The 14,947-nt window shown below is 33.0% G+C and overlaps 1 protein-coding gene across 1 annotated transcript in view; it reads left to right on the top strand.

Annotated features, from left to right (window-relative positions):
* The window catches only part of Dars1 (aspartyl-tRNA synthetase 1), a 65,022-nt gene that overhangs the window by 44,885 nt on the left and 5,190 nt on the right, over positions 1–14,947 (top strand). The window contains exons 8-13 of the mRNA XM_076865927.2: positions 3,268–3,379; positions 4,480–4,614; positions 7,094–7,241; positions 11,509–11,655; positions 13,348–13,390; positions 14,618–14,698. Of these exons, the coding sequence (XP_076722042.2) occupies positions 3,268–3,379; positions 4,480–4,614; positions 7,094–7,241; positions 11,509–11,655; positions 13,348–13,390; positions 14,618–14,698 (666 nt within the window). The remainder of the gene's footprint in view (positions 1–3,267; positions 3,380–4,479; positions 4,615–7,093; positions 7,242–11,508; positions 11,656–13,347; positions 13,391–14,617; positions 14,699–14,947) is intronic.

Below are 14,947 nucleotides of genomic sequence, written 5' to 3' on the forward strand. Positions count from 1 at the left end.
TTGGCAAACCCAGAAGTCTCTTAATCATGGGTATCTCTTAATCCAATCAAGTTGACAGTTCAAATTGACCATTACAAATTAACCATACCTAGCCAATTGAAATAAGGTTTAGTTATACTTTCAAATTACACAGTATACTTTACATTAACTTATGTGCCATAATATTTTAGTTGCATTTTATTTGAAATAGGTTTACATGAATACTTTATTAAATATATATTTCTTTTGTTACTCTAAACTTACTGAAGATCATTTTTAATTTTAACCCTAAACCATAAATTTTTTATATAGATGGAAAAGGCAATTATAGTAATCAACATGTAATAAGGTAACAGTTTTTCTTTTTTAAATTATTTTTCTTTTTTAAATTTTTTCTTCATGCTGTTTAATTATATTCTACCCAGAACAACCTGATTTGGCTGAAAGGGGAGAAATTTCCTTTACCATTTTTTAAATTTTAAATTCTCTGAGTTGTCCTCTTATGATAATGATTTTTGAAGGAGGAACAAATATTGAAAGATGAACCAGTAGTGGATACAAAATGATTTGTATCTACTTTGATTTCATCCACTGTGAACAATTTCTCTAGCAGATTAACTGTACAATCCAGGCTTTTGGACAGTGTTTGCCTCTGGACAAATTGCCTTAGAGTGATCTCCTAATACTAAATTTTATTTTTTAGTTTGGGGGCAGGGAGTTTTGTTCGGTTTGGGATTTGTCTCTTCTTTTGATACTAGGGACTGAACCCAGGGGCACTATACCATGAATCTACATCCACAGCCCTTTTTATTTTTCATTTTGAGACAGGGAATTGCTAAATTGCCCAGGCTGGTCTCAAACTTGTGATCCTCCTGCCTCAATCTCCTGAGTACCTGGGATTGCAGATGTGTACCAACATACCCAGCTTCTTGGTAGTAATTCCTGTTAATATGGTAAATAATTTAAAAAGTTCAGGATTTATTTTGGGATACTTTATTTTTCTTGTTTTTTTTCCCCACCCTCATTCTCAATTTAAACTATTAAAAATAGTAAATATTTTCCAGTATGTAAGGGTTAGTAGAAATTAGAACATAGTAGACAAATTAAAATCAGACACAGTGGCACATGCCTATAATTTAGCAACTCTTGAGACAAAGACAGGAGGATAACAAATTCAAGGACAGCCTGGTCAATTTAGCAAGACCTTGTCTCAAAAAATAAAAAGTGGCTCAGTGGTAGGGCATTCCTGAATTTAGTCCCCAGTACCAAAAAAAATAAATAAAGAAAGAAACAAACAAACAAATTAGGACATTGGAATTATTATCTAAATAACTGTTCACTGTCTATTCTAAGTACCCATCTTTCTGATGGTTAGCAAGTGTCTTGAAGAATCTAATGAGGAAAAACACTATATATATATGAATAAATGAGACATAATTCCAGTTTCCTGGATCTGTGTTCTGCACTAACATTCTTGTTTATGTAATCAGGACGTCAAGAATGGTAGCCCTGGTTTCAATCCCCAGTACCAAAAAAAAAAAAATACATTCAACTACATTACCACTAAGAACAGGATTAAGTTTAAATCCCAAATCACAGAAAATGGCCAGATAAATTCAGATACATAAAGTTAAATAACACTGAAAATATACTATCAAATGTACTTCAAAAAGGTTGAAATAATTAATACTTCAACTAGCATTGTAGTACCCAGTTTCCCTAGTCTTCAGCACTATATATTCATTCTTTTTTTTAAGTTGTAGTTGGACACAGTACCTTTATTTCACTTATTTATTTTTATATGGTGCTGAGGATCGAAACCCAGGATCTCATACGTGCGAGGCAAGCACTCTACTGCTGAGCCACAACCCCAGCCCCTACATTTATTCTTTTTTGAGATATTCTACTCCTGGGAATTCGAAAAGGAAATCAATAATCAGAAACATATGTGAAATTAATAATTAAGGATACCTACTTCAAAGTAGCCTATAATTTTGAAATGTTAAATAAGATTTTAATCTTCACACAGGACATGAAGACTGTAGGTTACTATATTTTTGAAAGCAAAAGATTTTGTAATTTGTTGTGATTGAATGAACCCTGTTTCCCTAAACCACATATTGTAAAAGAAAAGCCACAAGTCTTTCTCTAGTTTAAGTGTAGACATCTTACAAATGAGTAAGTAAATAGTCCAAAAAATTATATGAGTCTTTTATATGTTTTCAGTTGTTTTGTGGGAAATTATTGATTTGTATCTTTGACTTTGAATTATAGAATACTATTACTTAAGTATGTCCTGGTTTACATGAATTTTTTCACTCCACCTACAGAAAGTCGAGGTTATTAAGTAGCATTTTTTGTGGTGAAGGAAATGTAGATTGGCCATCTCATCATTAACAGCGTTTTCAAAGGGTGCTACTGTCTACATTCAGAATGAATGCTGTATGCACTGATTCAAGAGTAAAGTCCTTTGACATGGGGTAAATAATTGAAATTCCTGAATACCATCTCAGCTTTCCACAGCTATCAATGTTTTAAGGTCAGGTGTTTTTTGCTAAATATCTATCTAGTCACAGAATAACTTCTTGATGCCTTTTTCCCCTCCTTCTAATGTATTAGGCAAGACTTTCAGATAAGAAACCTTCTTTTGACCAAATGATCAAAAGTTAGTATAGAACAGAGACAATTACTTCTAGAGCTTTCTGGCAACTATTAGATTTGGTTGAGGCTGAAAGTAAATTGGGGGACCAAAGAAACTGAGAAAGAAAGTAGGGGAAGGGAGAAAAAATACAAAAGGTGCCTGGTGGACAGTGCTTTAGATGCCATTTGAGAAGTAAGTGTCATAGGATATCTACCCCTTTTATTTTTTCTTAATTTCTTAATTTAATTGAAACAAACACATGATTGTCTGCAATTCAAGTATTATTGATAATAATTAAAAGTATATGGTTGCTTTATTCATTTATTATTCAGTGCTAAAATCTTCCCTTAGAGGATTTGTATGCTGCACAAACATCGGTAAGCTCACTTAATGGGTTGCCTTTAGAAAAAAAAAAGAATAGAATTTATAAGTAAGGTATTTCATTAGTTAAGAAATATTTTTCTTTTATGGAATTCTTACAAGTAAAGCATCTGCTCATAGCATTTCTATGATCATATATAGTCATTACATTCCAGCGTCCTTATCACCTTCTGTGTTGTTACATTTGTGTGCTTTTAGGTTTCTAGCAGTGCTGAGCACATATGGTGAATGAAATTGATTTTATTACATTTTTTGTTGTCTTATAGACATCAACTAGTCAGGCAATCTTCCGTCTCCAGTCTGGCATCTGCCATCTTTTCCGAGAAACTTTAATTAACAAAGGTTTTGTGGAAATCCAGACTCCTAAAATTATTTCAGGTAAGCTTCAAAATATTTATATTAATTTTTACTTTAATACTGGAGAATCACAACTGTCCCTTAAGATTTATTATCAAGAAGCTTTTTTTCCCCAAAGCTTATGCTATATATTAGCAGACATTTATCACCACTATCAGTAATTTTACATCCCTCATTCCATTTTTGTGATGATGATTTTAAAATGAGACAGTAACACAAAAAGCACAATTCCTGTTTCTAAAATTAAACCAGGAGCTATTCATTGTTTAAGTATCTTTTGAAATTGGTATAATAATTTTGTTTTGTACAAACTGTATTGTAAAATCTCTGAATATCCATTAATGGGAAAATTACATTAATTCTTATTCTTTTTGTTTAATATTTATTTTTCGGTTTAGGTGGACACGATATCTTTATTTTACATTTATGTGGTGCTGAGGATTGAACCCAGGGCCTTGCACGTTCTAGGCAAGCAATCTACCACAGAGCCACAACCCCAGCCCTAATTCTTATTCTTACATGAAAACCTTGTCTTAATTATTTTGCCTTTTTGAGAATTGCTAAAAAAGAGTGTTATGAATGTTATTTAGTTAAAATTTTAAAATGAAGTTTTGATTTTTATGTTGTGTTTTGGGCTTGCAGGGGGTACTTTACCATTGAGCTACATGCCCAATCATTTTATTTTTCCATTTGAGACAGGGTTTCACTTAGTTGCTGAGGTTAGCTTTGTACTTAGAATCCTCCTGCTTCAGCCACCCAATTTACTGGAATTACCAGTGTATGTCAGTGCCTGGCCTTGCATTCTTGATAATTAGAAAATGGTTATCTTTTTCCTTTCTGTGTTTTGTTTTTACAGTTACAAAGGAGCTTTAATAGATTTGAAATTGGTACAGAAAAGAGGCATTTGTAGCCAAAGAAGTCAATGTGGTTTAAATATAAACTATGTAGAATCACATATATATAAGAATACTATATAGACTGTGATTTATCTGTAGCTCTTGATTTTCCAGTTTTTCTTTTTTGAACTACATTATTCAAATTTAAAGGATAAATTGTTTTTACTAAAGGATTACATTGATAAACTTATAACTGATTATAATATATAAATGTTTACATTTCAGCTGCCAGTGAAGGAGGAGCCAATGTATTTACTGTATCATATTTTAAAAATAATGCATACCTAGCTCAGTCTCCACAGCTGTATAAGCAAATGTGCATTTGTGCTGATTTTGAGAAGGTGTTCTGTATTGGACCAGGTAAGATTTTTGTCAGTTATGATTTTTTTTTCCAAGTTCATTAATGATATAATAATAATAGTGTTAGAAACACATTTTGTGTGTGTGTTTGATGTACAGGCGCTTTTAAAAATTTAAATTTATTTTATCTGCTCACTATTAGACTTTGAGGTAGAAATCAGAATGTGTTTGAGTAGACATTTTAGGGGGGAAACTAGACTATTTAGAATACATATATACTCACTAGTTCATTAAACATTTGAACATCATTCATGTCAATAGGATCATAAGCATTATATATTCTTACTAAAGAATGCTGAAGAAATTTTTATTATCAGAATATTTCATTTTACAGATGCATGCTTTGAAAATATTCAGTCTGAAATATACCTAAGTATATTAATTATTTTACCTACATGCAACTAAAGCAAATCATAATTCACGTTTGAACTATTCTTTCAAGCCCCCCCAGTACTAAAACCCAGCTAGGTGCAATCTGTCAGATATTATAGTTTGTTGTCTTTAATAACCTCTTCTTTTATAAGTTTCCAGTGTTGTTCTTTTTATTCCAGATGGGTATGGTGGTACACGTCTATAATCGCAACAATTTAGCAAGATGTAAGCAATTTAGCAAGACCCTGTCTCAATATTTTTAAAAATAAATAGAAGGGCTGGGCATACAGCTCAGTGGTAAAGTACCCCTAGGTTTGTCCCCAGTGCCCCTAAAAAACAAAAATTATTTTATTCCAGAGCCATTCTGTTTATTATTATTTATATGCTTAATTTTGGTGTTATGCTGAAGTCTGTTAGAAATTACTGAGAAATGTCTATATCTAATATCATTTTTAAAATACTTTTGCTATAAGTACAGGCATGTAATCATATGGCATATTTTTATGAAGCTAATTATAAGAAAAACATCAGCTTTCCTTCATTCTTTTAAAACTTAACAAGTTATATATAATTTTTGATAGCTTAATAAAAATTAGGTGCTTGATAATAGAGAAACTGGCAAGATCATTAAGTGTCTTTAATTTTCTGAATTTATTAACCAGTTATTTGTTTTAACACATGCTGCATATATAGTCTTATGTTAGGTACTGTGTACATAAAAGAAGAATCAACCAGCATTTCTCAAATGTTAATGCATATGAATCACCTGGAGATGTTGTTAAAATGCAGATTCTAGTCAGTTAGATCTGGCATAAGACCTGATATTCTGCAGTTCTTAAAAGCACATAGGTACTAGATGCTTGATGCTGCCGATTTGCAATCATGCTCTGAATGACAAGGGAATAAACATTGTACCTGCTTCCAAGACTTAATAAGATGTGCATACAGGGCTGGGGTTGTGGCTCAGTGGTAGAGCGCTTTCCTAGCACGCATGAGGCACTGGGTTCGATCCTTAGCACCACATACAAATAAAATAAAGGTAGTATGTTCACCCACAACTAAAAAAATATTTAAAAAAAAAAAAAAAAGGATGTGCAGTCACAGGGAATAATCAAATGATTTTTAAAATGAATAATCAGACTCTGCTGTACTGTCAGCAGATTGGTGTTAATTGTGTACCAAGGAAAAACTAAGGGAAAAGGTTGGAATTTGCTAGTCACCATAAAAGAAAATTCACACCGAAATGGGCTTTAAGGACAAACTAGGATATATAAACAACAGAGATGACATTTTAGAGGAAACAGGGTAAGTAAAGAGCATGGAGAAAACAAAAGAATAGTTAATATTAAGAAGAAATGGGGGCTGGGGATGTGGCTCAGTGGTAGAGCACTTGCCTCGCACATGTGAAGCACTGGGCTCGATCCTCAGCACCACATGAAAATAAGTAAATAAAATAAAGGTACTTTAAAAAAGAAGAAGAAATGGAATATACAAGGTAAGATTAAGTTGTGAAAGAATAAAGGTTTTAGACTTTTGTCATTTTATGTCTTATTACATTAGTCCTTTGGGAACCACTGCAAAGTACTGAGCAAGGATGTGTTTATAGGAATATTAATCTGGCAGCGATGTGAAAGAAGAGCTAAGCTAGACTTAGAAAGCCTGGGAAGGAAGAAAATGCAGTGAGGCTAGTGAGCACTGAACTGAAGTAATAACTAGAATATGTATAATGTTACCTCATTTGTACAGGTTTCATTTTGCCTGAGTCATGTTTTAATAAAATTGAGAAGCACTTACTGTATTGGTCATAATTGAATCTGTTTGTTATTATTGAGAAGGCACCTTAGGATCTTGCGTTCCCTTGGGGTTCTCAATGAGCCTGATTTATTAATTCACATTTGGTATAGCTTTTACTATAGGACCGTAGGAGTTTGTAATGAACTTGGTATCCAAGAGAATGCTGAAACAGATGATTTATCAAATTTCATTCCAGCCCTGTATGATATGAAAATAGTATAGCTCGAGCACTACTGAATGAAGTTTTATATTTAAATCCAATTTATCTAAAACTTAAAATACTATTTGCTGTTCATTACTTTTCTTAATTCAGTTTTCAGAGCTGAAGACTCCAATACCCACAGACATCTGACTGAATTTGTTGGTCTGGACATTGAAATGGCTTTTAATTATCATTATCATGAAGTTTTAGAAGAAATTGCTGACACCTTGGTACAAATATTCAAAGGACTTCAAGAAAGGTAAAAAATATTTTATATCCTTAACTGGCCTTAATTTCAAATCAATATGGGTTCTTCTTTAAAAAATAATATCAATTCTTGGGCTAGGGATGTGACTTAGTGGTAGAACACTTGCCTGGCATATATGAGACCCTGGGTTCAATCTCAGCACTATGGAAATGATAACAATGATAATAATAATTCTTGAAAATATGTAGACTAAATTTCCCTTAATCTATTAAATATAGTTATATGCTACATGAAGATGGTTTAATCAACAAAGGACTACATATATCACAGTGGTCCCATAAGATTATATCACCTAATGACATCATAATCATCTTTGTATAAGTACACTTTGAGATGTTCACAGTGACAGAAGCACAGGAAGTGGCCCTGTCCTTAACTAGTGACAGAAATTAGAAGAATGCACACTCAGTATCTATGGATCCAAGTCAGTTGGGACCTCAACTAGTTAACATCTTTTTAGTGGTGAAGTTTACCAGATTGTGAACAATTTGGCTGAATTTTTTTGTTGTTGTTTGATTTTTACTAACATCCTGAATGTCTGAAGAAATTAGAGTGTCTATTACCTTTAGAGCAGTTTATTATTTGAGAAGTTGAATGGAATAACTTGACACTGAGCGTGGTGGTGCATGCCCATACTCCCAGTGACTAAGGGGGCTGAGCAGGAGAATCGCAAGTTCGTGGAATAAAAAATGAAAAGGACTGAGAGTACAGTTCAGTGTTAAAGCATTTCTGGGTTCACTCCCCACTACCACCCAAAAAAATTTGTATTGAGCTACATCTAGGTAGCCCAAGTTCAAATCCCACCTTTGCTACTTTTCTATGTAGGCCTTGTACATCTCTGTGCCTCAGTTTCCTCAGCTATTAGATCAAAATAATATTACATCAGACCTTAAGTTGCAGTTGCATATGCCTGTCTTAATGTAAATTAAGCCTATATCAAGTCACTTTAAATTTTGTGCTCAGTAAAGACTAGAAAAGGGCTGAGGTTGTGGCTTGATGGTACAGTGCTTGCCTAGCATGTGTGAGGCATGGGGTTCAATTCTCAGCACTGCATATAAATAAATAAAATGAAGGTCCATCAAAACCTAAAAACTAAAAAAGAAAAAAATAATAAAATTTTTTTTAAAAAAATTAGAAACTAGTAGACTGAAGGAAGTTTTTACCCGATTAGGTCTGGGTGAATTGGCATTTATAGAAAAATAGGTGTGTTCTAGATGTTCTCAAAATTTAATTTTATAAAATGTCCACTTTAGGTATACATGCTAAACTGACAAATAAGATCATTGAAAGACCATTGAAATTTGTTTACTTGTGATGATGTTTAACATGGAGAAAACAGGAAAAGAAAATCAGAAACAAGTTGATCAAGAGAATCTCTTTTGGGGATTGGGAATATGATGATGTTTAAAATGGAGAAAACAGGAAAAAAAAATCAGAACAAGTTGGTCAAGAGAATTTCTTTTGGGGGTTTGGGAATATCTATCACTTGCCAGACCCTGCCCCAAAGAGAAAAGAAACCAAGAAAGTCTCTTTTTCCTTTCTCCATCCTGGTGACTATACTTCAATTATTAGGTGGGTAATAACAGACTTAATCTAGCATTTTAAAGCTGATGAAGGACCATATTTGAGATTTTTTTTTTAGGAGAGTTCAAAAATATTAATTTTACTTAAACATTGCAGGGATAATGAATAAATTCAAGAATGCAGAAATTAATCTCTTATATTAAAATACTGTAGCATATGCACTAGTGTTTTCTAGGCAGTCTCTGCATTGCTTTGTGAAGTTAGTATGTTTAACTTTTGTCCTCTGAAATATTTTGATACTGTTTATTTTAAGCAACTTCAATTCAGATAGCCATGGAACAACTAATAATATTGTCTTATAAAATAATAGCCTTTGAAACCCTGATGCAGGAATGCAGTTTTTCTCATTTTCTTTTCACATATATAATTCAAGAAAGTTTCTGAAATCAATTTTAGATAGTTATAGCATCTCCATTTAATATTAGTGAAATTTTTACTTTAATTCTAAATAACAGAGCAAGCATGAATCAGGCCCTTTGGATTAATCCAATCTCCACTTATTACACACTGAGACGCCATTATTACTGAACTTATTCAGTACTCTTAAGGTGGCAATTTGAAAATAAGTCTTCTTTATATATTATATGACTCATGTAGAAATTTTAAGATTCTGTGTCACTTGTAAATTGGGTTATTGGGGAATATCTTGTTCCTTTCAGATTAGTTTTTACCTAATAGAAGAATAATATACAAATGAATTTTTAAGCATTGATAGTCATATTTTTGTACTACCATTGTTAGACATGAGTGAGGATTACTATTCAAAGCAAGCTGGTCTTGGTGGCTCATGCCTGTAATCCCAGCAGCTCTGGAGGCTGAGGCAGAGGAGGATCCTGAGTTCAAAGCAAGTCTCAGCAACAGCAAGGCACTAAGCAACTAATTGAGACCCTATCTCTAAATAAAATACAAAATAGGGCTGAGGACATGGCTTGGTGGTTAAGTGCCCCTGCGTTAATCCTGGTACCAAAAAGAAATTATTAGGGTCTTCCTAATCCTTCTTCTTCGTTAGAGTCTGTGGACTGCGGCACTTCTTCTATTAAGATTTGAATAAATCTGTGACCAAATTTTTTTGTTCCTATGAAAGTCTCTAAGACAATAAAAAGAAAGTGTTTTAAACCGAGCGCAGTCGGGCATGCCTATAATCCCAATAGCTCCAGAAGCTGAGACAGGAGGATCAAGAGTTCAAAGCCAGCCTCAGCAAAAATGAAGCACTAAACAACTCAGTGAGACCCTGACTCTAAATAAAATACAAAATAGGGCTGGGGATGTGGCTTAGTGGGTGAGTGCCCCTGAGTTCAATCCCTGGTACCCGCCAAGAAAGGAAGTATTTTTTAAGGTACAAATGCTATATAAAGAATACTAGAATGTAATATGCTAAGCAAAGTAAGCCAATCCCAAAAAACCAAGGCCAAATATTCTCTCTGATAAGTGGATGCTGATCCATAATGGAAGGGGGCATAGGGAGAATGGAGGAACTTTGGGCAAAGGGGAGGGGAGGGTTCAAGTCTATTAATTAAGAAAGTTTTCAAAATAAATACTGACGTATGGCTATTAGCCTAATGAACAACCCTGTACGCATCACCTGATTTCAACTGTTGTCAACCCATGACCAATTTTATTTTACCTATTTCCTTTATCCCATATTTTATTTTGAAGCAAAACAAATTCCCACTTATCATTTCATCCATAAATACTTTAGCAAAAGTTTGTTTATTTGTTTGTTTGTATTTTGGTATTGAAGGTTAAACCCTGGGGCACATTACCACTGAGCTATATCCCCAACTGTTTTAATTGTTTAATTTGAGACAGGTCTTGCTAAATTGCTGAGACTGATCTCCAACTGCAATCTTCCTGCCTCAGCCTCCTGAGTTGCTGGGATTACAGGCAAGCACCATCACACCTGGCTTGCTTTTTTAATCTTTTTTTGAACCAGGAATTGAACTCAGGGTACTCTACCACTGAACATCACATCCCCATCCCTGTTTTGTATTTTATTTAGAGAGAGTCTCACTGAGTTAGTTGGTTAGCACCTCACTGTTGCTGAGGTTGGCTTTGAACTCATGATCCTCCCGATCCTCCTGCCTCAGCCTCCTGAGCTGCTAGGATTACAGGTGTGTGCTATTGTGCCTGGCGCTTTTTAAATCTTAATGAAATATCATCTTGCACATCAGAAATTCAGTTTAGTTAACATTTGTCTTGGGCCTATGGTATATAGGGTAGGCATATACTATGGGAATTATCAAAATAGAAAAGAAATTAGCACTGTCCTAAATGAATTTGCAATATTATAATGGGAATTGTGGCAGGGTATAGGAAGGACAAGTATGCATTAATTTGGTCTTCCTTGAAGATAAAGGTCTTGTTAAAGGGTTTTAAAAGTCAGTTTTTTAAATGGTTCATAAAAATAGATATTTTATGTTCTAACAATACTTAATATTATTGAGTCACAGAAGAAAATTTGAATCCTTTAATGCTTCTCTGCTTACAAAAATATGAGACCAAGAAGTGTTACTAAGTATTTTAAGTATTAATTTATTATTTAATAATTTGATAATGATTTTCCTGGTGTGTATACTGATACAAATAATGATTTTTTTTTATATTGCCACAGTGACCTCTTGTGGGGAAAACATTTATCTCACAAGCTTTATTAACTAAATCATTGTACATACAGGTTTCAGACTGAAATTCAAACCGTGAATAAACAGTTCCCTTGTGAACCCTTCAAATTTTTGGAACCAACTTTAAGACTAGAGTATTGTGAAGCTTTGGCTATGCTTAGAGAAGCTGGAGTTGAAATGGGAGGTGAAGAAGATCTGAGGTTTGTTTTTATGAATTTTCAAAACCTTTAATAATTAGTTTTAATATATAAGAGAATGAACATATTAACAAATTATTTTTCTCACCTGATAAATTTTATTAACTTTGGTATTATAGTATGATACTATTTTATGAATGTATGATCTGAAATAAAATATTATGTTTAAACTATAATATAGAAAGCATAAGCTTCTAAAATTTTGTTCATAAACATCATTTCCCCCCACTCATATTTATATCCCTTTCAAGAGATAGGGAGTTTTGCTTTTGATCTTATCACCTAATATGTTAGTTTTCTTTCCCAATCTACCCTCATACAAAATCAGGGCATAAAAATGTTAACATCTCCCAAAGTTATAGAAATTATTATTTTTATCTGGGCTTGGTGGTGCACATCTGTAATCCCAGCTGCTCAAGAGAATGAGACAGGAGAATTGCAATTTGAAGCCAGCCTGGGCAATTTAGTAATCCCCTGTCTCAAAGTCAAAAATAAAATAGGCAGAGATGTAGTTCATCTCTGTGGTAGAGAACTCCTGGATCAATACCTAGTATTGGAATGGGGGAGGGAGATACTGTTTTTTATTTGATTGCATGATATTATGTAATCTAAATCCAGATCATACAACTTGTAATTTAGAAACAAATTATGTAGTTTAGTAAAAATTAAAAATTACTATCAGCTTATCACAACCAATATCACATGTGGGAGGGAAAGGATACTATTGGCATTTTTTTTTTTTTTAAAGTAAATTGTACTTAAAACCCATTATTTATTTTTGTTCCTTTACAAGAAATATGCATTTAATTATAGACAATGTATTTGTATATTATGTGTGTATCTATAATTATTATATGTATTGTGTGTGTGTGTGTGTGTGTTTGGGCATCCCCTATACTGCTTGATGACATTTAAAGGCAAACCATATGTTTTATAATTATTCTAAATTGGCAATATTAAGGATTTTGGAAATTGCCCTTAAATTAGACACGAAAGAAACTGCTTCTTGACTTTAGAAATTTAATGTATCTGTGTAGATACTATTACATTTTAAATACTTTTAAATATTGAGTTTTATTTTACAGACCTTTGATAAAGAATACCAAAAAGTGGAGACACGGGTCCTCAACATGTCTGAGGTCCTGGGTTCAATTTCCCACCACCAGGGGGGGAAAAGGCAGAGGGGACCATTTAAGGGCAAGATTAGTTTACGTTGGTCTAGTGAAGTTTTATTATATGTAATTGTAGAAAATTATTCCATGATGCTTCTTAATTAATTAATTTCTAAAATCTCTTTGGTTCTAATTATTGGAGCAGCACCTATAAATGCTAAGTTTCATTCATAAATGGTTTTCTGTAGTACTTGTCTTTTGAAAAGCAACATGATAAACAACTGTTTGGGCCATATTTTTTGTCCTTTAAGGACTTACAGGAAGGAGTGCCATATTAATTTTAAATTGAACCAAAGGATGCTGAACCTCTGAGCCACATCCCCAGCCTATTTTATTTTTAATTTTGAGAGAGGCTTTTGCTGAGTTGCTTAGGGCCTCTCTGGCATTGAACTTGATCTCCTCCTACCTCTGCCTCTGGAGCCACTGCGTTTAAAGACATGTGCACTCCTATGCCTGGCTAGTTTAAAATCTTTTTAAGTTGCTGTTTAATCTTCAAATACCTGACTTCATCTTTCATTTTCAGTACACCAAATGAAAAACTATTGGGTCGTTTGGTAAAGGAAAAGGTAAGACTCTCTTATGCATGCTGCACTTTTTTTCTATGTCTGAAATATCTTTGTACAAGAGGATAGTTGCAGAAGGTTCTAAAACTCTTCTACAGTGGTAACCTTCCAGAATAAATAAAAGGGGAATGGTACTTTTTAAAAAAATTCTTCTAAGTCATTGTTAGATTAGTTAGAAAGGACTTCAAAATTATTTGCATTTGTTTTTTTAAAGCCTTCCTGAGTATCCCTACTCTCTTATGAGATTTGAAGATAAATGAGCTTTCTTCTGCTACTTTACTATCTCATCTTCTAAAACTAAAAGCACCAAATGGAATAAAAGTTAAAACTTACTATGGTCTTTCTAAAAGAATTAAGACAATGATTTAATGAAATGAAACAGTCCTTGAGCTCCTCTTGATAATAGCACTTAACATGGTTAACCTGACTAAAGAACTCAGATATTTCTGAAACCATACAATATTGAATTTATACCTTTAAAATGCTTTTTCAGCAGGGCAAATTCTTCTAGCTTGTTAACTCTGTTGACATTTTCTCTATTCTTCAGTTTTAGCAAAAATGTTTAAAGTCAAAAATAATTGATTTTTAATGGGTTCCTTTAAAATTAAATCTAAGTCACATAGTAAATATTCTAACAAAAATGTCATCATTTTATGTTAATAATTATTTATTCCTTTCTATTGTAGTTTTCATGTGAAGAAAACTACTAAACTTTACTTAAATATCTTTTAAAAATTGAGAAGGTAACCAAAGTTTATAAAAAAAGATTAATACTGTAAGAGATGTCAGTTTTTTTCCCAAAATAATCCATAGATTTAACTTGTTTTCTGTAAAACCTAACAATTTATATAATGTATCTGAAATGTTGAGATAAGCTAGAATAACAAAGGGAAAGTACTGAAAATCAAAGATGTTTATTCAAATATATTTTATGATGGGGGAGCAATTAGAGATTACATGTTCAAAAAAGCAATAAATTGGACTTTGATTCAAATTTTGAACCATGGCTCAAATTTTGGCTGGTAAATAGCTTCCAAAGATTAGGTACTGCAGTTATTTATAACACATGACAAAATGCTGTAGGATGTAAATGTTACTTCAAAAAAGCAGGATATTTATAATGTAAATATAGTAATTTTGAAGAGCAAAAATATACATGTTTAAAAATATTAATTTAACAAAAAAGTTTATTTTAAAAACGTATTTTAATTGCCTTTATTCTTTTTATAGTATGATACAGATTTTTATATTCTTGATAAATATCCATTGGCTGTAAGACCTTTCTATACCATGCCTGACCCAAGAAATCCTGTAAGTAATTTAGTTTTAAATGGCCTGTTTGGGGGAAGAAAATAACTTTATTATCACCATGTCAAATTGCTGGTCACAGTGGCACACGCCTGTTCTTCCAGCAGCTCAGGAGGCTGAGGCAGGAGGATTGTGAGTTGAAAGCCAGCCTCAGCAACTTATCAAAGCCCTAAGCAACTCAGTAAGACCCTGTCTCTAAATAAAATACAAAAAAATGGTTGGGAATGTGGCTCGGTAGTTGAGTGCCCCTGA

Source organism: Callospermophilus lateralis, chromosome 9 (assembly GCF_048772815.1).
Source record: "Callospermophilus lateralis isolate mCalLat2 chromosome 9, mCalLat2.hap1, whole genome shotgun sequence".
In the NCBI taxonomy this organism is placed as follows: domain Eukaryota; kingdom Metazoa; phylum Chordata; class Mammalia; order Rodentia; family Sciuridae; genus Callospermophilus; species Callospermophilus lateralis.